Raw genomic sequence first — 23,921 nt, forward strand, 5'->3', positions numbered from 1 at the left:
GTCCCTTCCTTCCAATGTACGGGGAACGCTTTCCCAGTGGTCCTGTAGGAACAGCAGTGACTTCCCTGGCCTAAGCCCTGTCCATCCCCGCCTTAAATTTGCGGGGGCATCAGGAGGCTTTGGTTTAGGCACTGGAAGGTGGCAGCGTTAGTGGCGTGTTCAAAGGGTGATCCCAATTCAGTCGACCGTCGACTACGTCTGTCGTTATCGACTGAAAGGGAACGTCCTGGTTGCGTATGCAACCCACCGTTCCCTGAAGGAGGGAACGGAGGACGTAGTCCCCTTGCCACTACCGCTGGACCACCGCTGACCCCGGGTTACTCTCGGCTCCTCAGCGAAAAGCAACTAGTGCGTGCATCCACTTCCGTATTTATACCCGCGCCGCGGGGGCGGAGTGTGTGATGCGAATCACGCACGCCAATTACATTGGCTCGTTCAATAGTACTCGAAGAAGACAGGCTCTCTAGCGAGATCCCAATTCAGTCGACCGTCGACTACGTCCTCCGTTCCCTCCTTCAGGGAACGGTGGGTTGCATACGCAACCAGGACGTTCATGTCAGTGCTGGTGTTTGGGGAAACATCCAGAACATGATAGGCAATAGAGGCTGCCTTTAATTTAAAGCAGTAAGCTGAGGCGGAACAGCCTTGATAATCTGTCAGGCTCTTTGTTTTGGTGAGAAGAAATTCAAGCTGAAGTGGAGTCATTTCCGCCTAGACCGGACATGCCTTTGGATATTTCAAGTGGTTTATGGCAGTTTCTGAAGGTTCTGTGGGATATTCTGTTGTTGCTTTTACTGTCTGCATAAAATATATTGTAAGAAAACCGATGATTCTTAAAGGGATAAATCTGTCATGATTAATCACCCTCATGTCTTTTTTGTTGACAGTAAAAGAAAGTATTTTGAAAAATCTCTGAGAATGTTTTTGTCCATACAATAGAGCCCAATGGTCTCCAAAACTGTTTGGTTACCAACATCCTTCAAAATACATTATTTTGTGTTCCACAGAAAGAAAGAAATGCATACAGAACATGAGGGTGAGTAAATTATGACAGAATTTTAATTTTTTGAGGTACTATTCCTTTAACACATTATAAATACCCCTATTTGGCTAAAATTGGCTTTAGCTGGTTAATCAGTTTTATTTATAGAAACTATTCACAATTCTTATTGTTTTAAAACAGCTTTACAGAAAAAAATAGTGTGGTAATAATGTTTTAAATTGTATTATATTGTATCCATTTTGCAATTCAGTTTACAGCGACTTTAAAATTAGGCCTTAATAAATTTGCCTGTAACCCACAATGAACAAGTCAAAAACCTCTGTGGCAATGAGGTTTTAGTAGTGTAGAAAAATAATTATTTGGAGAAAGTAGGTCTAGCTGAGGTGTGTGTCCACCACATATTGTTTGCGGAGATGCATGGATTAGCCTCTACTGGAAGATGACATAACTACACCACGTCTGGTTCCTACAACAATCATTCTGCACTGAGAGCTGTTCAAAATGATGTGCATTTTATGACAAAAGTTTTCGCAAGTAACATATACTGTATTTCTAATCCTATTAATGTAGTAAAGAAGATCTTATGTTGATGTTCATGATGTTATTTCCATGCTCCCTACATGATGACTCATTAGATGGGCTCATTTACCTACATTTATGCAAAACTCCTAAAACATATATGTGACCTGATCCAGAAAAAGGAGTCACAGTGACCCGAATTTCAAAATGAGATTTTGGTATTACAGTAATGGAAAGAGATAATAAGCTTTCAAATTATATCCTAGTCAAAGTCATACCTTGAATGGTTGTAAAGATATACACATTTGCCCTCTTTTTCCAATTGAAAACCTGAGAAAATCGCTTTTAAAGTTTGTGGCCTGTGTTTTGTTGATGTCTTTCAAAGTCCATTGCATTTAAAGGGAAAAAAGATTTATTTTTGACTAACTTAATTTGACCAAAGACATTTTTCAAAAATGTACTAAAATAAGAAAGATTGAACAGAGGTGCTACATTGCTTGAGAGAGAGGGTGTGTGTTTGTTTTTGTTTGTGTTTGTGTGTGTGTGTGTGTGTGTGTGTGTGTGTGTGTGTGTGTGTGTGTGTGTGTGTGTGTGTGTGTGTGTGTGTGTGTGTGTGTGTGTGTGTGTGTGTGTGTGTGTGTGTGTGTGTGTGTGTGTGTGTGTGTGTGTGTGTGTGTGTGTGTGTGTGTGTGTGTGTGTGTGTGTTAGAGAGAGAGAGAGAAAGTGAGAAAGTGAGAGAGGCAGAGAGACAAGGAAAAAGAGAACAAATAATGCTAGCCTATGCAATCATATCTTTGTGTAGGCTAGTTGACAATAACAGTGTAACAAATTCATAACTTTGGGAGATTATTTTTGAATGTCTGTTCTTTGAAATTAGCACCAATAAAATATATTATTTCATTGTTTTTCCACATAATCGGCCCATATCTTAAAACGGAACGTTGCGACTTCTGACTCGTTTTGCCAGAGCGGGTCACATATACACATGCAATTCTCTGCAGTTTCCAGCTGAAATGAACAGAAGTGACAGTAATAAAATAACTTTTTTCATATTCCAAATGTAAGATAAACAGAACCTCAGATACGTTGATCTCCTGATATATGGACAACACAAACACATACTGCCATTTGTCTCCACACCCCACAAAGTGAAGCTGCGGGAAAGCTTCTTTCCCTCCTGTCCTTCCTTAACATTTGTTCCTTCTCCCCCACTTCCTTCCCTTTACACATCCTTCTCTAATCTTAGTTCACTTAGAAAGATTATATAAAAAAGTAAAATGTTCTACATCAATACAAGTTAATTAACAGTCATGTTTGGTATAATTTAAAATGTCTCAGTGCGACTGGTACAATGGTCTCATCTCCACAGAAGTAAACCAAATGGTAATAAGGGTTTAGAGATACTTTGGTTACTGGGTGTGCACTTTTTTTCCCAGGGTCCTTCATCCAAACTAACTCCTGTTCCTCGACAAGGTGTGAACTCCCTGTGTTTATAACTCAATGCAAATTCCTATTGTAAGTTCAATCCCCACATTAGGGGATGTTTTGTCTCGGTCTGAGTTCTTAAAGGTTTTGTAGCCTGATCAGCCTGTGATGCTGAATGTCCTCAAGACACTTCATGATTGTTGTTGAATTTCAACATGAATTTCATGTTGTTGTATTTATTATCTTTGAATTGATTATGTAATTGGCATGATACATTTACCTTACTAATAATAAATTGTTACATTTGATTTTATTCTGACTTACTCTGAAATTATTGATTCTAGTAGATTAAGTCCATAACACCATAAGTTTACGCACAGGTTAGTAACGAACTAACGCTCAGTTTTGTGGAGCATTGGGGCAGCCCAACTGAAGTTTTAGCGTTCCGCCTAACACATTGGCATTTATCAATGTATACTTAGACTGTAGAGGCAATTTCTCTTTAGAGCAACTGAGTATTGTAATATTAATCTAACAAAGTGTACATGGGAAGCCATGGCATGATTATACAAAGTTATCATTAGAAGAAGTTAAGTTGGTTAGCTTGTTTTTTCTGGTAATGGTCGTGACCTCTGGTTAGATATAATTTTACCTTAGTTAAGTGTGTACAGATCTATGGGGACTAATATACTTTCAGAAATTAACAAGCATGGTGTGGTTATCTAAAAAGTAGTAGTCAATCCCCTCTGTTAATGATCAAGACTGACGAGTTTAGGATTATGAGATTGTATCTGGTCGGTGCGAAACTCAAAGTGTTATAGTATAATTATAGTATAAACATAGTGTTAATTATAGGCAATTAAATTACTTTGCCACGCTGAAAAGACGCACAGAAACCTTCATCCGCTTATCGGAAACTGTCGTTAGGACCGATTTGGCTGGCCTTACACACAAATGATGATTAAAAGGATTATGAGGGCAGATTATCAATGAATAAAGACTTAATTTTGACACAGTTCCTTGCACAATACTATGTTTATGTTATGACATCAATACACTTTTACCATATTGCATGATACATTTTAAAGTTTGCATCACATAAACAGCTCCATAAAATGGCATGGTTACTTCAGAGTTAACCTTTTAGTGTCAATCACCGGACATTTTATTTCTGAACTGCTGTAATATATACAACAATAATATAACATCATCACATTCACAATCATCCGTTTTGGAGAGAATTGAATGCACTTTTTGTGCCCGTTACTGGACATGTGACTTTGAAACACATGTGTGGGTATCTGCAGGTTGGAGTAATGGACATGACGGAATGTTGGACCAATGCCGAAAGGTAGAGGCGTGGAGAAAGGTCTTTATCATTGGTGAAGAAAGCTGTCTGTCAGGCTGTGGGATAGGGTTAGGGGTTAGTTTCTGTTGTTGCAATTCACCTTTCGGTACGCCTCCTTTCATTACTCCAACCTGCAGCTATCCCTGTCTTGTGAAACATGCAAGAAGCAACATAATATCATTTTGCAGAAATGTTCCCATAGGCCCGTTTTTTCCACTGAGCCTGGGTGGTTTTGTATACCCCCATGCAGTTCAGCCCTTGTTGGTTCACAGCCTGAGGACCGGGCATATTTACAGTACAGCCTTCTAAAGCAACTGAGAAATAGCTATCATAAGTGAAGCCCTAATGGCCATGAAGAAACTCCTGCACCCTGAGTTAATTTTGTCTATGCATAATGTTTTATGACACCATTTTATATAAGTGCTAATTACTGTTGTCTCTACGTTCTTGATTTGTTTTCACACAATGTTGCTTTGTAATTTTGAATAGCGTCTTCAGTACTAAAAGCACCAGCCATGAAATTACTGTGCTACAAGCAGAGAAAATTAGCTTGTGTTCACACTCCCTGCATGGTGTTCTGTTTTCACATTTCTTTTAATAGTGGCTGTGAATTACATCATACAGTGATCTGGGAAGAGTGTTACTGCTTTTTTGTAAATGCTGTTACTTCTGAGCAGTATTAGCAGCTTTTAATTCATGTCAATCAGGTGGGGTTTTTTTTTATCTGAATGCTGTACGGAAGCTGTAACTCACACTCTGGTCCTCCCTATGTTGTATGTATGTACTTGCGTAGGGCCCCCAAACCACCAGGGGGCCCATTTTAACTCAAATGATTTAATGACTATGCTGTGCGATTAATAGAATTTTAGTTTCGTTTTTGATTTGGCTTCCAGCGACTATGAAAACACGATTCCGCATTCTGTACCTTTCCTTTTAAGCGGTGTGCTGTCGCCTTTTGTACCTAACATCCAAATCAATCAAATCATGTAACGTGACTGTAATAATATGCCGGACATGCATGATACTAAAAAAAGAGTTAAAAGCGTATTGATTCCCCAGGCAGCTTTCTGTGCGCGTGATCTGAGATGCAGTGAAACACTGACAAGTATAGGCTACATTGGGCTTTGGGCGTGCGCTTAAACAGACAAATACACACAAAAATATGTCAAAATGTCTGTCTTGCCAAGTTTTCAATCAAACACAGTCAGTTATGTCTTAAGTGAACATAAACAGTTAGGAAAATAAATGGGAGAAGCATTCACTTGTTTTCACTGAGTAAATTTAGTTACTTTGATAAGATATGTATATTTAATTTATTTATTTTTTTAATTTTATTTTTTTTAAATAATTTTATTTTTATTTTTTTCAATTTCTGTATAGTATACTTATTATTATTAGTAGAATAAATTTATTTAATTTGTATATTTTTTCTATCGTATTTTTCCTATTGTTTGTAATTTAATTTTTTACTGTATTACTGACTGTTTCAACTGTTTAGTGAATCTGCTCTGAAAGAGCAGTTTTTTACAATAGACAGCCCTAGTAATTATTGATATGACTTTTACAGCAAAATTATATATAATTGATGGTGCTGATTACTTCCTTATTGTATGATTGTGTGTAGGGTCTGTATGTTTTAATCCTGTTGTTGTTTCCTATTCATGTGGAGAGAATCATGCTAATCCTCTGTGAATTACATTTTGTCCCACATGAACATGAGTTTGGTCACCGCATATGGTATATGCTGAATGTTATTCTAAGACTTGGCTGCATTTAAAGAGCATGTGAGACTTAAAGGTAGGCTACTTTGTTGTTTGTTTGTGCATTAGTTATGACCCAGGTCTTTTGCTTTTACTCAGCCCTGAACTTCTATTTGCTAATTGATTATCCTCTTTATAATACTACCTTGTGATTATTTATAATAATACTGTTTATAAACACCTATTTTACCAAGAGATGTTACAAGATTTGTTGTTTACGTGTTGTGTATGCCTTGTATAAATGGAGAGGTCCAGTGAAGCCGAGTACTGTACAGTGGTGCTTGAAATTACATGTGTAGGTAAAATGTTAATGGTAGAATAACCTTTTGCAGTTTTACAGCAGTCTGTGTGATGATGTGTATAAAGTACATCTGTTTATATGTAAGGAAGGAACAATGAAATTTTACATTTGAGGATGTGAATTGACGACGAGCCATTGAATTATTAAAAATAGTGGTAATGGGGGCTGTAACATCTCGGGTGTGCATTTTTTTTTCTAATGATTCCATGGCCCGGAGTCAATTATTCCGCTTATACTACGGTTACCACACCTTAAAACATTGTTCAGATTATGTATTTCAAGGTTTTTGTACTTTTGGCTTTTGTCTAGTCTTGAGTGTGGGACTAGTTTCCTACGCATCTCATCCCAAGCCTCCGTTGCTAATTACAAAACGTAATTTTAGAGCTTCCGGAGACCCTAAGCCACTGATAGCAGACTAATGCAGTTATTAATACAGTTATTAGAGAGAGAGAGAGAGAGAGAGAGAGGGAGAGGGAGCGTTACCTCAGTCTGTGCGTCTCAACAGTGTTTGGCACCAGCGTCTACTAATAGCGAAACTACGTTTTTCTGCAGTGCACATCGCTACGTCATGTAACTTTTAAGTTGCTAAACTATTTTACTGATAAAATCATCGGAGAAGCGCTCAAGTGTTATGCGGTCTGGAACTACTTTAGCCGTGCGTTTCCCTGAAAATAATTTCACACCTTAGAACGTTCGTCAACCAATCAGATTCAAGTATTTAACAGCTCCGCAGTATATATAGACCCCTTTTCAGTTGGTAAACATGATGACGTTTTTATGTGGGCGGAGCTTAGGTGGAGGTTGAACAAAAGAGTATAGAATTACCAGGAGGCGAAACTCCTTTGCAGTTTTGGTAACAATCGCTAGACGGCGCTGCTGTCGCGCTGACGCCATTTTGGACTGAACCAACGGTTTTACCATTAGCACCATGGATATCCATAATAGATGTCTTACGGCGGAGTCTCTATCGTCATCACCGTCAGCCATCTTGTCACATGCAAGCTTTATGGTGGGCTCTGTGGTACCTGATGTAAGATGAGTGATCAGCACAAACACAAATACTCTTATCTCGTTGAAATCTTGACGGATTTACAAACGGTTTGGTTTCTTACAAACGGTTTGGTTTCTTACAAACGTTATTAACGTGGCTATAATTCTGGATGATTATTTATTTTATACACTTATTATTCATAAGTATACAGTGTGATAACTACATTTCTGACGTTTGTAACAAACCAAACCGTTTGAAAATCGGTAGAAAATTGAGCAAGTTATGGTTATTTAAAAAGTGCATGCACCATTAAAACACAATGTTACGAGAGAGCGAGCTGCCTGTGACAAGATGGCCGGCAGGTGCGGACGTCAACCTCCATTGGCCAGCAGCGCGGACGAGACTGTACAGTATTATGTCTGAAAATAATTGGAAACAAAGAAAATAGTGTTCTGCCATCAACTGCAACGACTACAAGTGTACAACCAATCAACTAGCATTTCATAGATTCCCCAAAGATCCAGAGAGGTAAAGTAGAAAAGGTTTTTATTTACGTTAAAGTGAGCAGCGTACGTACGTCTCTCTCCATACGTAAATAGCGGCAGCATGGAGGTGTACAACAGTGAGTGCAGGGAAGTTGTGTGTGACAAGGAAAAGTGCAAAAACACTCTTGTATACATGGTGAAACTATTCAATAGAGTCAGAATCCATCATATATAGACCAATTTCGAGCCGACGTCACAATTACGTCACGGCGCTAGCTGGAGGCAAAACAAAGGGAAAACGATACTCGGTTACTAACGTAACCTCGGTTCTCTCTAGAGAGGGAACGAGTATTGCGTAAGTTTAGCTTACGCTACGGGGGAAAGATTCATCTTCTCGAGATACTGAAGCCAAAAAATTATCCTTAATTTTGTATACCTTGTCAACGCAGTGCAGCAGCTAGCAGACCTAGAGCAGGCCATCTCGCGTGCTCATTGGCTGCCCTGCGGGTAACTGCTGCAGCCTACCAGTGAGCCCGGCGTGACGTCACGCCCAATGAAGGGCGCCCGCGCCTTTATAGCGTCACAGCCCGCCAGATAGGCGTGGCTTAGCGTATAAAATGGGGGCTGTAGGCTGAATTCTCTGGTTTTTCGACGACTGAAGCGAAGTCGCTCGTGGCGCGAGCACGGCCGGTTACGCAATACTCGTTCCCTCTCTAGAGAGAACCGAGGTTACGTTAGTAACCAAGTATCGTTCTCTTACGAGAGGTTCTCCCGTATTGCGTAAGTTTAGCTTACGCTACGGGAACACTTTGTCAACGCCGTGCGCGCCAAGCATCCACATGAGACCCCGAGCTTGAGGGGAACCCCATAAGTGGAAAAAATAAGGTGGCCAGCCACGCGGCCATCACTTGTACATAAGCCCACATAGGGAATACAGAGCAGCAAGCCGGTCTGTATAGTCATATGGCACATACCCTACTTAGTGCAGCTCAACCAGGAGAGCTGAGTCATGAAAGTGATCTGAGCAGGAGATCTGGGCAGAATATACCTCTTTTTCAGACTGACAACAGTTTAGCCTGCAAGGCAGGAACTTCTAGGTTATAAAACCTGACAAAGGTAGACGGGGAGCTCCAGCCCGCCGCTACACATATGTCATGGATAGAAATTCCACTGGACCATGCCCACGACGAGGCCACGCCTCTCGTGGAATGAGCCCTGATGCCCAGAGGGCATTGCAGTCCTTTTGACGCGTAAGCTGCCGCTATAGCGTCCACTATCCATCTGGACAGGCTCTGTTTTGAGGAGGCGAGCCCCTTGGCGCGCCCACCAAACGAAACGAAAAGCTGTTCCGAACGCCTGAAGGAGGCGGAACGCGTAATGTAAAATCTCAGCGCTCTGACAGGGCAGAGGAGATTCACATCACTTTCTCTGTCAGATGCTGGGAGAGCTGACAGCGAAATAACTTGCGCTCTGAATGGAGTGCCCATCACTTTAGGGACATAACCATGTCTAGGTCTGAGGAAACCTTTAGAGTCATTTGGTCCGAACTCAAGACACGACGCGCTGACAGACAGCGCGTGCAGATCCCCTACACGTTTTACTGACGACAGTGTAGTCAAAAAAACGGTTTTTAGTGATAGATATTTCAACCCCACGGAGTCTAGTGGTTCAAATGGAAAAGCTTTCAGGGCCTCGAGGACCAGTGAAAGATCCCACATGGGAACCGACGGCGGGCGCGGCGGATTCATCCTTCTAGCTCCTCTAAGGAAGCGGATGACCAACTCATGTCTTCCCAGTGACTGGCCGTGCGTCGATTCCGCGAACGCTGCCACGGCCGCCACGTATACTTTGAGCGTGGATGGGGACCTTCCCTTATCCAACAGCTCTTGTAGGAAGGTGAGCATCTGCGCCACCACGCATGTCCGCAGGTCCAGACCTCTGTCGGTGCACCATCTAGAGAACACCGACCATTTAGACGCGTAGAGCCTTCTCGTGGAAGGGGCTCTAGACTGCGTGATCGTGTTCATCACTCCTTCTGGCAGGGCAACGAGTACCCGTTGATCAACCATGCATGCAGAGACCAGCGCTCTGGATGGGGATGTCAGATCGTGTGCGAGCCTGAGAGAGGAGATCTGCCCTCACCGGAATCGGCCACGGAGCTGTATGTGACAGCCGTGCCAGTTCCGGGAACCAAGTCTGATTCTCCCAATGCGGGGCTATGAGGAGCACCGAGTGGCGCGTTTCCCTGATCCTCTTGATCACCTGTGGCAACAGAGAGACCGGAGGGAAAGCATATAGCGGGAGGCTGGGCCAAACCTGGGCCAGCGCGTCCTCGTCCTTCGAGAAGAACGTCAGGCATTGAGCGTTGTCTTTTGACGCAAACAGGTAGACTTCCGCTCTGCCGAATAGGCGCCACAGTTTCTGGACCGTTTGGGGGTTCAGGGACCATTCCCCTGGGGGAACATTGTCCCTGGACAGTTTGTCTGGGCCGTCGTTCAAATGGCAGGGCACATGCGCCGCCCTCAGCGAGCGCAGGTTCATCTGCGACCAAATAAGGAGGCGTTCCGTCAGATTGCAGAGATTTCTGGATCTGACCCCGCCCTGACGGTTTACATAGGATACCACAGATGTGTTGTCCGAGCGGACAAGAACATGCTGGTCCTGTATGAACGGGAGGAAGCACTTCAGCGCGTTCTCGACCGCTATCATTTCCAGACAGTTTATGTGAAAACCCTTCTCCTGGTCTGACCACTGGCCAAAGGCCGGTCTGCCCTCGAACAGCGCGCCCCAACCCGAGTTGGACGCGTCTGTCGAGATGACCTTCTGATAAGAGATGGTTCCCATCATTACTCCCTGCTGGTAGCAGTCGGCCACTAACCAGGGCTGCAGAGCTGTAATGCAGGTCTGAGTCACTCTGATTTTCTGGCCGCCAGACACCCAGGCTGGGCGAGACGCGCGAGCGTTCAACCAGCGTTGGAGCGGGCGCATGCGCAGTAGGCCCAGCTGGAGCACCGCTGCAGCTGATGCCATACAGCCCAACATCCTTTGAAATGTTTTCAAAGGGAGAAAGCTGCCCTTCTGGAAAGATGTGGCTAGGTGGCGAACACGGCCCGCGCGCTGTGTCGATAAACGAGCCGTCATGGTCACCGAGTCCAGTTCTATTCCTAAAAAGGAAATTGACTGGCTGGGCAGTAATGAGCTCTTGGTCCAGTTGACCGTGAGACCCAAGCTTTCCAGATGACTGAGAAGCACTGTTCTGTGAGATAGTAGTTCTGTCTCTGACTGTGCCAATATCAGCCAATCGTCCAGATAGTTCATTATGCGCAGCCCCTGACTTCTCAGGGGGGCGAGCGCCGCGTCCATGCACTTTGTAAATGTACGGGGTGCCAGGGACAGGCCGAACGGCAGGACGGTGTATTGATATGCCTGACCGTCGAAGGCGAATCTCAAAAATTGCCTGTGACGGGGTACTATCTGAATCTGAAAATAGGCATCCTTCAGATCTAGAGAAATAAACCAGTCCCTCGGGCGAACGTGCGCGAGGATTTTCCTGGTCGTAAGCATTTTGAACGGTCTTTTTGCAAGCACTTTGTTCAAATATCTCAGATCTAGGATAGGTCTGAAGGCTCCGTCCTTCTTGGGTACGAGAAAATATTGGCTGTAAAAGCCTGACTCGCTCAGAGAAGGTGGTACCTTTTCTATAGCCCCTTTGCACAGCAGCTTTGCTATTTCTGCGTGAAGTAGGTGTGCTACTTCCGCATTCACTATCGTCGCGGTCCGGGCTTGAAAGCGCGGGGGACGGCGAATGAATTGAAGTGTATAGCCCTGCTTTATTGTGCTCAACACCCATTCTGAAATCCCTGGGATAGTTTCCCATGCAGCTATGTGAGCCGCTAGGGGGCGAATGGCCTCCGGGTTCAGACCGCCGCCATTTGCGGGCTTGTGAAACTGAACCGGAGCCGAGAGCGTGGCGCGCGCGCTCTCGGTTCTGGGCAATGGCCGCTCGCTGACAGCCGTTTCGGCTGACTTATGTGAGATGTCCCGATCATAAGGGATGGGGAACATACTTTTACCACACTTTGACGCGCGAGCAGCGCTCTGGGCGGAAGAGCTCTCTGTAAGCGTGAGCGCGCGTACGCGGGCACGAGACTTACAACTGTATCTGACGCCTCGATCATAATAGATGGGGAGCGCTTTATTAACGCCCTGTGTTTTGTGATAACACTTAAACGCGCAGGCGGGGCCCGGGGGGAGGTTTGTGTTAGCAAGCGTGAGCGCTCTCTGGCGGGCACGAGACTTACGTTCATAGCCTGCTTCTTTGATCGTGTAACAGAGCGGGCAGATAGTGGGCACAGACCTGTGGACACATTTCTTACATTCAACACTCGAGCGGCTTTTCTGCGCTTTATGAGAGTGTGCTCTGTGAGTGACACGGGATTTGGGGTGCTTATGTGTAGGGGTGAACACTGGGGCGTGGGCACATTCACTACACTTAAAACTCTGACGGCGTGAGCCGGACCAGACATTATACTCTTTTTGAGATTTCTCTGGGTCGCCGTGAAAACGGCGTTTGTGTGCAGGCGAGAGGGTGAATAAACCGACTCGTTGGCTGCTAGTTGAACCACTGCAGTAGCCTGTTCGAAGGGGACTGACAGGGAAATGAACTTTGACGGCGGTCCGGCCGCAGCGGGACACGCGCGTCTTTTCTCTCTCGCTGTTAGGAGGGCTTCGCGTGCTCGGACTTCAGCGTGATTCTTTGCCGAGGCCCTCTGGGGGGCGGCGGTCTGTGACGGCTGTCTGAGCGCGATCTAGGGCGGCCGCCCTGACGTCGCTGCGAAGGCTGAGGCTGAGGCTGTGCTGGACGCTGGGTGCTGGTTCGCACAGGAGGCTGGCTTTGTCTCTCGCGAGAGCGGCCTGTGGCAGAACTCGAGCGTCGCGGCAGGAAGAGGTTCATGGCCTGCGTGGTCTTTTGTACCACAGAGAAGCGGTCAACAATCCCGTTCACTGCTGGGCCGAAAAGACCAGTGGGGGAAAGCGGCGCGTTCAGAAAGGTGGCTCGCTCAGTTTCCCTCATATCCGCAAGCGTTAACCAGAGGTGCCTCTCCGTCACGGTCAACGCGGCCATGGCTCGTCCGATGGCTTGGGCTGCGGCTTTGGGGGCGCGGAGAGAGAGATCCGTCGCGCTTCTCAAATCCGTAACCGCAGCTGGGTCCCGGCCCTTCTCATCCCATTCACGGAGGAGGTCGGCTTGCAGGATCTGAAGCACTGCCATCGAGTGTAGAGCAGACGCGGCCTGGCCGGAGGCGGCATAAGCGCGGCCGACCAAGGAGGAAGTGGCTCTGCAGGCTTTAGACGGGAGGGCTGACCGTGACCGCCATCTCGCGGAGGGCGGGCAAAGGTGCGCTGCGACCGCCTCTTCCACAGGGGGAATCGCTGTGTACCCTTTCTCGGCGGCGCCGTCCACTCGGGAGAGCGACGCGGAGGCCTGTGACTGAAGTCTAGCAGAAAACGGTGTATTCCATGACTTCGTCAGCTCCGCATGAAGTTCCGGCAGGAATGGAGCGGGCCTAGTTTCTGAAACTGCGCGGCGGCGACTTTGAAGGAAGCAGCCGTCGAGCCTGTTCGGCGCGGGTTCCTTCGGCAGCGACCACTCGAGCCCGAGACGGTCAACAGATTGCGTCAGCAGGCGCATAAGTTCTGCGTCAGCTCCAGCGCGGGTACGGGTGGATTCCTGGATTGACGAGGAGGCGGAGTGAAGCGACCATTCCTCGCTGTCTGATGCCAGGATAGAGCAGCAGTCTCTTGTGACGTGTCCCTCGGACTCATCCTCCGAAGCGACGGCAGTGAGGCTCGCAAGCGGCAGCTGCGCGTCGGTGAGGAGAGGTGGGGAAGGGGAGAGCGAGGCTCGAGGGAGGTTCTCCGGCGAGCGCGTCGCTGTGGCCACCGGTTCCGGCTGTCTCAGGGAACGGCGCTTCTTTCTGCACGGTCCCACAGGGGGCGGAGTGACTGCTGCGGTGTTGAAAGCTAGCCCGCAGGGTCGACAGCGGAAGCTCCTCACAGAGCTCGCAGCCCCCGGACGCGAGGGCGAGCTCTGCTTGTTCCAGGCCCAGGCAGAGAGCGCAGATCAGGTGGCGGTCTCCGGCGCTGAGCGGGGCTTTACACGAGCCACAGGAAGTGCGAGGCATCTTTAAAAAGACGCTCGCTGCTCTTTTAGAATAATAAGCAAAAAAGGATACGTCGCCGGATAGCGTAGCTCGCACGGATGGCTGAAGGTGGCGAAGACGGCCGGCTTCCTCAGCGCTGTCCTAGGCTGGCTGTTCGCTGTTCGACGGCGGCGGTGGCTTCTCTCACATCCAGCGATGCGAAGAGCTCGCCGAAGAGTCGAAAAACCAGCGAATTCAGCCTACAGCCCCTATTTTATACGCTAAGCCACGCCTATCTGGCGGGCTGTGACGCTATAAAGGCGCGGGCGCCCTTCATTGGGCGTGACGTCACTCCGGGCTCACTGGTAGGCTGCAGCAGTTGCCCGCAGGGCAGCCAATGAGCACGCGAGATGGCCTGCTCTAGGTCTGCTAGCTGCTGCACTGCGTTGACAAGGTATACAAAATTAAGGATAATTTTTTGGCTTCAGTATCTCGAGAAGATGAATCTTTCCCCCGTAGCGTAAGCTAAACTTACGCAATACGAGAGAACCTCTCGTAAGAGACCTGCAGGCGGCCAATACAAACCAGCACAGATTCGGCTACATAATAAGGAGCTTAAATTACTATTATTATTATTAAATGTCATCTTGTTGTGTTGTTGGATGCAAGAATCAATGAAAAATGAATATGCTCTATCTGGAATTTTTATTTCTAGAAAATATTCACATCATTAAAATTGCACCGTAATGTCCCTCTATACATTGACGTCTTCTTGGCGCTGGCTAGGCAGAACTGCGGATCGTACCACACAAGTCTTGTACATGACCATTCATCACATAGTTATAGGCATCTAAAGATTTATATGACCCCAGTATGTCTTTACGCTCGGTTTCTCTATCGGATAGGTGTAGGACTGAGCCTAGCGTTAACGTTAATCCTGTCAGATCGTCCATCCATTGCCTGAGCGTGTACGGGTCAGCAAATCTGGTTCCGTCTGTTAGAATTAACTTTTGCAAATAACAATCGCGGTCCTGGACAGTGAGTGACCTTGCACATTAAGATAAAATCGGATTTTCTCCAGTCATTGTTAAAAAACAAGCTAACAAAACTTGCAAACTAACATTAGGGAAGCGGCCAGAGGGATCGTTCTGCAACCACCTAAGCTCCGCCCACAGAAAAACGTCACCATGTTTACCAACTGAAAAGGGGTCTATTACAGACCCAAATTCGACAACTCTCACAGCCTAAAACAGAAGCGCAACAGATTTTTTTTAAAGCTAAGTCATCTGTATATCTGTACATTAACTCTCTCTTTCTGTATCAAATGTAACATGTGTTGTACAAAGTTTTTATCAGTCAAGATGAATTAAATTATAATAAAACTAAAGACTAAAACATATAGAACAGCTAACATATTTACCATTGCCATTCTATTTGTAGTAAATGTGTGCACTTTACTTGCACAATGTTTGATTTGTTGTGTGTAATGCAGCCAGAAATTATGTGGTGATCTACTTACCATCACCAATTTTATTATAGTTCATTTTGTGATGATCTTCTATTACTATTAAATAATCTATTGACTAATGTGTTGTCCCTTTCACCTAACTTACTCACTGTTCACTGTGTTTTGGCTTTTTCAATGAATCTATTAATCATTTCATGAGGAACATGGGCTGTTGTTACTGGTGTTGTAAAATTGTGGTGTATGAAAACGGGAGTTATCCCCAAAAGTTATTGGGGTAAATAAATAGCCTATTTGACAGAGCTTCATGCTCTATGACGAAATTGTTTAACTATAAACCAATCCATAAGCATTATTTTGTTGTACATTATTCAACACGCCGTTTTAGTTTAGGCTATAGAGATATTAAAAACTAGAAACTACTATTTAGTTCCCTTAACCGCTTTTGAATTGGAACCGGTATCGTTCAATTCTATGACAGCTGTGTTGCGTTCAGTCCAAGATGGCGGAGCTGCAGCTCAGCGCATGGGTGCGTTTGTTGCAATGGAACGTTCTATTGAGTTTCGCCTCTTGGTAGGCCTACTTATACTCTTTGGTAGAACGATCGCTCTGGCCGCTTCACTAACGTTAGTTTGCAAGTTTTTTTCTGCTTGTTTTTAACAATGACGGGAGAAAATCAGATCTTATCTTAATGTGCAAGGTCACTCACTGTCCAGGACCGCGATTGTTATTTGCAAAAGCTAATTTTAACGGACGGAACCAGATTGGCCGATCCATACACGCTCAGTCAATGGATGGACGATCTGACAGGATTAACATTAATTTACCTCGGGTGAGTGAGTGGCCGGACTTACACCTGATAGAGAAACTGAGCGTTAAGACAAACTGAGGGCATATAAATCTTTAGATGCCTATAACTATGAATGGTCTTGACTTGTGGCAACGTTACATTGCGCTGTCCTGCCCAGCGCCAAGGCCAGAAGACGACAATGTAAAGAGTGACATTACAGTGCAATTTTAATGATGTGTATATTTTCTAGAAATGAAAATGTTTTATGTATTTAAATTATATTAATTAACTATGTATTTGATTATTCTTTCTTACCTAGTTCTTCAAAATGTCTATCACAATCAATCACAACAATCATAGATGATTCACAAATAATCACAATAATTTAGAAAACATTATGCGATAAATTTTCAAATTGGATCCTGTAGGTGATTCTAGCACCCATAAACACAACAAGATGACATTTAATAAAAATAATAATAATTTAATATCCTTATTATGTAGCCGAATCTGTGCTGGTTTGTATTGGCCGCCTCCAGTTTTCACTTTGTTTTGCCTCCAGCTAACGCCGTGACGTAATTGTGACGTTGGCGCAAAAGGGGTCTTAACACTTAACACTATTACCAGTGTTAAGTCAAATTGTATTGTTCATGAATCTGAGTAAAAAAAAAATAATAATAATAATACTAAAGAATAAAGTGACTTAACCCCAGTTTTACAAACAAGGCTTAAGCCTATTTCCAGACTAAAATGCATGTTTGAGCTGTTTTAACTGAAAGCAACTTGGCTCTGACATATCATAAAATTCATCAGTACCATTGTTTTGTCTCAAGATGCTCACCAGTAATTTTTTTTCTTTTTTCTAATGCATGTTTAAAAGCTACTTAAATGCTCTAATTGAACTAAGGCTGAATTAATCCTGGCTTAATCTAAGCCCTGTCTTTGAAACTGGGCCTTTATGTCTCACAAATGTGGTTTTAAATCTTGCAATCTGATTTCATCTCAAATTCCCAATGTCATTTTTGTATCTTTCATTTATAACTTTGTTTCTCATAACTGCAACTTTATATTTCGGAATGTGGCTATCTCACAGTGTGACTTATTTCTTAACTTTTTTCTAACAATGCAGTCTGAATTTACATCTAACACTGTGGCTTAACTTCTTACAATGTGACTTTAAACTAGGCTTTGTATGTTGCAACTGTTACTCTATATCTCTTAATTGCAACTTTGTTTTTTGCAATTGAGACTGTATTTCTTGTAATTGCAACTTTATATTTGTATATGTGATAGATTTCTGGTAACTGCAGGATATATATACAGGTCCTTCACAAAAAATTAGCATATTGTGATAAAGTTCATTATTTTCCATAATGTAATGATAAAAATTAAACTTTCATATATTTTAGATTCATTGCACACCAACTGAAATATTTCAGGTCTTTTATTGTTTTAATACTGATGATTTTGGCATACAGCTCATGAAAACCCAAAATTCCTGTCTCAAAAAATTAGCATATCATGAAAAGGGTCTCTAAACGAGCTATTAACCTAATCATCTGAATCAACTAATTAACTCTAAACACCTGCAAAAGATTCCTGAGGCTTTTAAAAAATCCCAGCCGGTTTCATTACTCAAAACCGCAATCATGGGTAAGACTGCCGACCTGACTGCTGTCCAGAAGGCCTTCATTGACACCCTCAAGCAAGAGGGTAAGACACACAAAGAAATTTCTGAACAAATAGGCTGTTCCCAGAGTGCTGTATCAAGGCACCTCAGTGGGAAGTCTGTGGGAAGGAAAAAGTGTGGCAAAAAACGCTGCACAACGAGAAGAGATAACCGGACCCTGAGGAAGATTGTGGAGAAGGACCGATTCCAGACCTTGGGGGACCTGCGGAAGCAGTGGACTGAGTCTGGAGTAGAAACATCCAGAGCCACTGTGAACAGGCGTGTGCAGGAAATGGGCTACAGGTGCCGCATTCCCCAGGTCAAGCCACTTTTGAACCAGAAACAGCGGCAGAAGCGCCTGACCTGGGCTACAGAGAAGCAGCACTGGACTGTTGCTCAGTGGTCCAAAGTACTTTTTTCAGATGAAAGCAAATTTTGCATGTCATTCGGAAATCAAGGTGCCAGAGTCTGGAGGAAGACTGGGGAGAAGGAAATGCCAAAATGCCTGAAGTCCAGTGTCAAGTACCCACAGTCAGTGATGGTCTGGGGTGCCATGTCAGCTGCTGGTGTTGGTCCACTGTGTTTGATCAAGGGCAGGGTCAATGCAGCTAGCTATCAGGAGATTTTGGAGCACTTCATGATTGCATCTGCTGAAAAGCTTTACGGAGATGAAGATTTCATTTTTCAGCAGGACCTGGCACCTGATCACAGTGCCAAAACCACTGGTAAATGGTTTACTGACCATGGTATTACTGTGCTCAATTGGCCTGCTATCTCTCCTGACCTGAACGCCATAGAGAATCTGTGGGATATTGTGAAGAGAAAGTTGAGAGGTGCAAGACCCAACACTCTGGATGAGCTTAAGGCCGCTATCGAAGCATCCTGGGCCTCCATAACACCTCAGCAGTGCCACTGGCTGATTGCCTCCATGCGACGCCGCATTGAAGCAGTCATTTCTACAAAAGGATTCCCGACCAAGTATTGAGTGCATAACTGAACATAATTATTTGAAGGGTTGACTTTTTTTGTATTAAAAACACTTCTTTTATTGGTTGGATGAAATATGCTAATTTTTTGAGATAGTAATTTTGGGTTTTCATGAGCTGTATGCCAAAATCATCGGTATTAAAACAATAAAAGACCTGAAATATTTCAGTTGGTGTGGAATGAATCTAAAATATATGAAAGTTTAATTTTTATCATTACATTACGGAAAATAATGAACTTTATCACAATATGCTAATTTTTATAATTTTTTATATATATATTTTTCTTCTTGTATTTAATTTAAACTTTATCTAATTTAATGTCTCTATCCCTCCCCTTCCAAACACATACACATACACACAGAGAGATTGAGGCAGTTGGTGAACTCCATTCTCTCTTCTGTAAAGAAGACTGTTTAATATTCGGCTTTATGAAAATGAGGCCTGGAATACCAGGGGTTTCACACACACACACACACACACACACACACACACACACACACACACACACACACACACACACACACACACACACACACACACACACACACACACACACACACACACACACACACACACACACACACACACACACACACACACACACACACACACACACACACAAACCCCTTTTCTCAGCTCTATAATGAAAGATCAGCCCCAGGACTGTCTTTAAAGAAGGATTAATGTGGTATTTAATTGTCAGGGGTGCAGTCGTTTGTGTTTGCATGGTAATACAAAACATTTTCTGTACAACAGGGATACAAAAGGGCACTATCAACTTCACAAAACTTCAAGAGCAAGGAATTAAATAATATTTTAGGAAAGCACTTAGCGCACTAAATTTAGCCGAGTCATTTTGTGAGATTCATCTGTTATATTTGTGCATGTGCATGCTCAGCAGAGAGAGTATGTGTGTGAAATGTAATTAGGTAAGGTGGCAGAATAAACTAGGCCGTCGAAAACCCCATTGTTGGAGCTGGATTCTCTCATTTTCATCTGTTAGCCAGTTTACTAAAAGTTGTTCATTGAGGTATCACACCAAGATTGTATGTGTGTTTTGTACACAACAGAGAGTGTGTTTTTTGATTACTATGAATGTAGGCTAAGAGGTTAGGGGTGGAGTTTTTGGGTGGGTGGGTGGGTGGGTTTGTGTTTGTTTGTGTGGGTTTTCCAGTGGTGGGGGTCTTCACAAAACTGTAAATCCCCTATGGGTAGAGATTAGTCTCTGTCTCCAGCTTCTCACTCTTTCCCTCTGTGGGGATAGTGTGGGACAAAGATAGATCACAACATGAAAACTAACGGCACACAGAAGTTATCAGAGGTCTTTCAAGAGAAGGTGGGTAAATCTTCAGCGAGGCTGTTGTGTGTTTGTATGTTTGAATAACAGTGGGAACAGTGGGAGATGTTTTTAGCTTTAATCGTATTTAGCAAACTGTATATTAATCTTGAGCCATATTTATGCAAATCCTCCAGGATAGAAGAAAGAGGTCCATAATGTCAGTTTGTGTGGGTGTGTCTGTGTCCATATGTGCATACTGTGTGAATTTTAGCATGATGTGTACAAAGGGGCTTTCAGAAAAAGACTTCTTGCTGCTCAAACTTGGAATGTTCTGCCTGTGTCTCTGTGACTTCATGACCTTAGCTGCCCAAACAAACAGAAACAGTGAATGTTTGAAAGCGTGTAGGGCTGACACAGTGACACCAATTACTAAAACAGGATGAGCTCTTTGAACTCATTGAACTGACTCAATGACACAGAAGATGTCATTGACATGGTGTCATTAAGCCATCTCTATATTTTTATCTTTTTAAGTACATAGACACAAATATGCATTTTTTAGTAAGCCCTAACATTACTTTTATTACAAGATAATAAATAACAAATAATAATTTTGATTTAGGTTGTTTTCTTAAGTTTCTCTAAGTTTTTACATTAATTGTGTAAATTTATGCAACAGTGCTCTTGAATCACTTGCACAAAAATACATACTATATATTTCTGCATCAAACACAATAATGCAACTTTTCACACACTTTTTAATGGGCATGATCTGGCATGGATTTCTTTTTTTATTTCTCGCTGTGGTACTATTTTCACAAGTGTACATTTTTAAAACTCTTAGAATCCAAAGATTCCAAACTGATCACACTTGTAACACCACAACTTGTGTAAGTTAACAAATGCAAAAAAATATATAGTTGGTAGAACTTTAAATTTTGATTTTGTACTATACAAACATGTTAATTGAAATATTGACTAAGTCAACTCATACAATTTGATTGCATAAACATCATTAACTCAAACCTTTTAAATGTTTACTGCTAGCATTTCCATGTGCTAATCTATTTAATTGACATAAAATAGCCTATCTGTCCAGTGTATTTAAGAAGGTGTGTTGAAGATATGACACGGCCATGTTTTGCGCTTGAACAGTTTGTTGCCAATACATTTCTCACTGTGCCATATTACTGTTTCAATAATTTGGCAGTCTCTAACATAGGCCTCTGTTTACAGTATCACGTGTCATACTGTCATGTAAAATGCCTGCATTGAATGCCATCTGTCTCCTTCTGCATATCTGATCAATCTGATGGACACAGTTATTGATTGTTTCATCCGTTGTACCTGCTCTATGTTTACAAAATGCAAATGCTCTATCTCTATCTCTCTCTCTCTCTCTCTCGTCTCTCTCTCAAATGTCCCATCTGAATTTCTCTATCCTTTTCAGATAAACGGGTGATCCGCCAGGAACATTGTATGTGTGACTTTTGTGATGTTGCTTAGTTCAAGAGAACCGAATGAAACCATTATAATGCCAAAATTATTAAAAGTGTTAAAGAAACAATGTCACTGTCTAAGTCAGCTGAGGTGTTGCTTTGGTATATGTAAATAAAATGCAGCATCAGAACCACCTTGAGCCTTGTGATTTATAATTTGTTTAATTGATTATGTGTCTGTATTAATCATTTCATATTTACAATACTAATTTCATCAAATTACTTCTGTAAACTTTATAAATCATGCTTTGCATTGTATTATGTTGCTTCAGATGCTGCCTCTGTACAGATCTTGCATTGTAAAGCCAGCTATGTTTAATGTCTTACCACATTCATTTTAACTTAGTTAGAGAAAAATCCAGTAATGTCCCTCTGCTGGTAGACTTCAAATGGAATGATGGCTGAATTCCTCATATCAGTAATAAATATCATCATGTTATGATTTCAGTGATGGCACATAAAATTAGTTTTAACTGTTAAAATATTGTTAACCACTGAATGTTGTTTAAATGTTTTAGAATCAGAATATGAAAATGCATTCTAATTTACTGTTTATCTCCTCTCATATGTTCAGTATGACCCAGAAAATTCAGGCTTCATCAGTACTGAGCGTTTCCGAGACCTGCTTGCGGCTTATGGATCAGAACTGGACCCTCACAAGCTGGAGGTTCTTCTTGCCCTGGCTGACGGAAATGCTGACGGAAAGATCTGCTACCAGGATTTTGTTAACCTGGTGAGTTCTGCAGATGAACTTGAGGTGAGGTTTTGAGAACTTCTGACCCTGAACTAAAAGCCAAAACATGGAATATTCCATTCCACTTGCATGGGAATACCATCGAATCTGTGGGAAAAACTCAATGCCACCCACCCTCAGTCTCACACCCTCCTTTGCCCTTTTCCCTGTCTCTTTCCCATTCTCTCTCAGTCTTTCTTTCACACATACAGCAACTCTTCATAGAGTCTATTGTCCACCACAGTGGCTGGAGAATAGAGCTATAGTGCTATAAAGCAATGCAGTGAAACATTGGATCAGATTCTGTGTTTTGATTGGCTGTGGCAGGTCATGTGAAAGTGGGACACCAAGGAATGAGGAGTATGCAGTTGGTGTTTCTACACTGCTATTGTTCCTCTACAGCTCTTATTCACTGTCCACCATTTAAAAAAAGTGAGAACAGAGAATCAGAGGAAAGACAGATTGTAATGGCAAGAATTGGAACGAAAATGTAATTTAGGGTTTAGAAAGAAAAGTGAGGGGGAGAATGAAACGAACTGAGAATTCTATATACAAACATTAACATTATATTTTGATGAAGAGTGATTACAGTGTGGCAGCACCACTCCATTTTATCTTTTTCTGAGAATTCTTTCTTTCCTTCAGCCTTACAGTCTTTCAGCTGGATGTAGTACCATGGTGCCCCAACAGTAGAGCATGGTACAGATATCACAGTTTGTGTGTACTGTCTAAATCCCATATTGTTTGACTTTTCCTTATGTGGTGTCCATGGAAACAACCAACACAAAGATCGTCCACAAATCATTATGCCACAGAAAAGTGAAGCACAGGGAGTGTAACGGTCACCAGCTGGAGTGCCCTTGAGAGACAGCAGAGGGCACTCTACACCAGATGATCATGTTTCACTCACAAACTACATTTCCCATAACTCACTGCCCGGACTCATCAGCACTCATCTCATTCACCTGTTTCTCATCATCTTGTTTAGTTCACACCATAAATACCTGGTTTTCACATTCACTTATTGCGAAGTCTTATTGTACTGTGTGTCTGCATTTCTGAGCGTTTTCCCGTGTTTGTTTTCTGTTTTTGACTTTGGATTGTTCTTGGACTCTGATTATTGCTGCCTGCCCTTACCTCTGCCTGTTTCTTGAATTCTCTCTGTGTATTCTCGATTGTCCTGTCTGCTGTTTCTTGACCCTGCCTGTATGACTATTCTTGAATAAAGCTGCTTTTTGATCTTCACCTTCAAGTCTCGGAGCAGTTCGTAACAGAAGACTTCGCCACTTCAGATCCAGCAGCCGAGAAGAAACCGAGAACCACCATGGACCCACTAATCAGTCTCTTCCGCCTCAGCCAAGGTAACCGAGGAATATGTTGAAGAATTTTGTGAGCTCTGCCATGGGGTAGACTTGGACGATGCAGTCTTAAAGGATAGTTTCCAAAATGGGCTTGAGGACATGTTAAATTATCTCATGCCTGACAACACCCCTCAATGGACTTTATGTCAATATATTGAATT

The 23,921-nt window shown here is 43.2% G+C and overlaps 1 protein-coding gene across 5 annotated transcripts in view; it reads left to right on the forward strand.

Moving 5' to 3' along the window:
* The window catches only part of rhbdl3 (rhomboid, veinlet-like 3 (Drosophila)), a 155,074-nt gene that overhangs the window by 82,629 nt on the left and 48,524 nt on the right, over window positions 1-23,921 (forward strand). For 3 of the 5 annotated variants that reach the window (XM_077199030.1, XM_077199033.1, XM_077199031.1), the window contains one exon: window positions 22,241-22,423. In XM_077199030.1, the coding sequence (XP_077055145.1) occupies window positions 22,241-22,423 (183 nt within the window). The remainder of the gene's footprint in view (window positions 1-22,240; window positions 22,424-23,921) is intronic. The other 2 variants (XM_077199032.1, XM_077199034.1) reach the window with 1 other exon arrangement.

Source organism: Siphateles boraxobius, unplaced genomic scaffold, assembly GCF_051911475.1.
Source record: "Siphateles boraxobius isolate OS27281-9 unplaced genomic scaffold, OSU_SipBor_1 41, whole genome shotgun sequence".
NCBI lineage: Eukaryota > Metazoa > Chordata > Actinopteri > Cypriniformes > Leuciscidae > Siphateles > Siphateles boraxobius.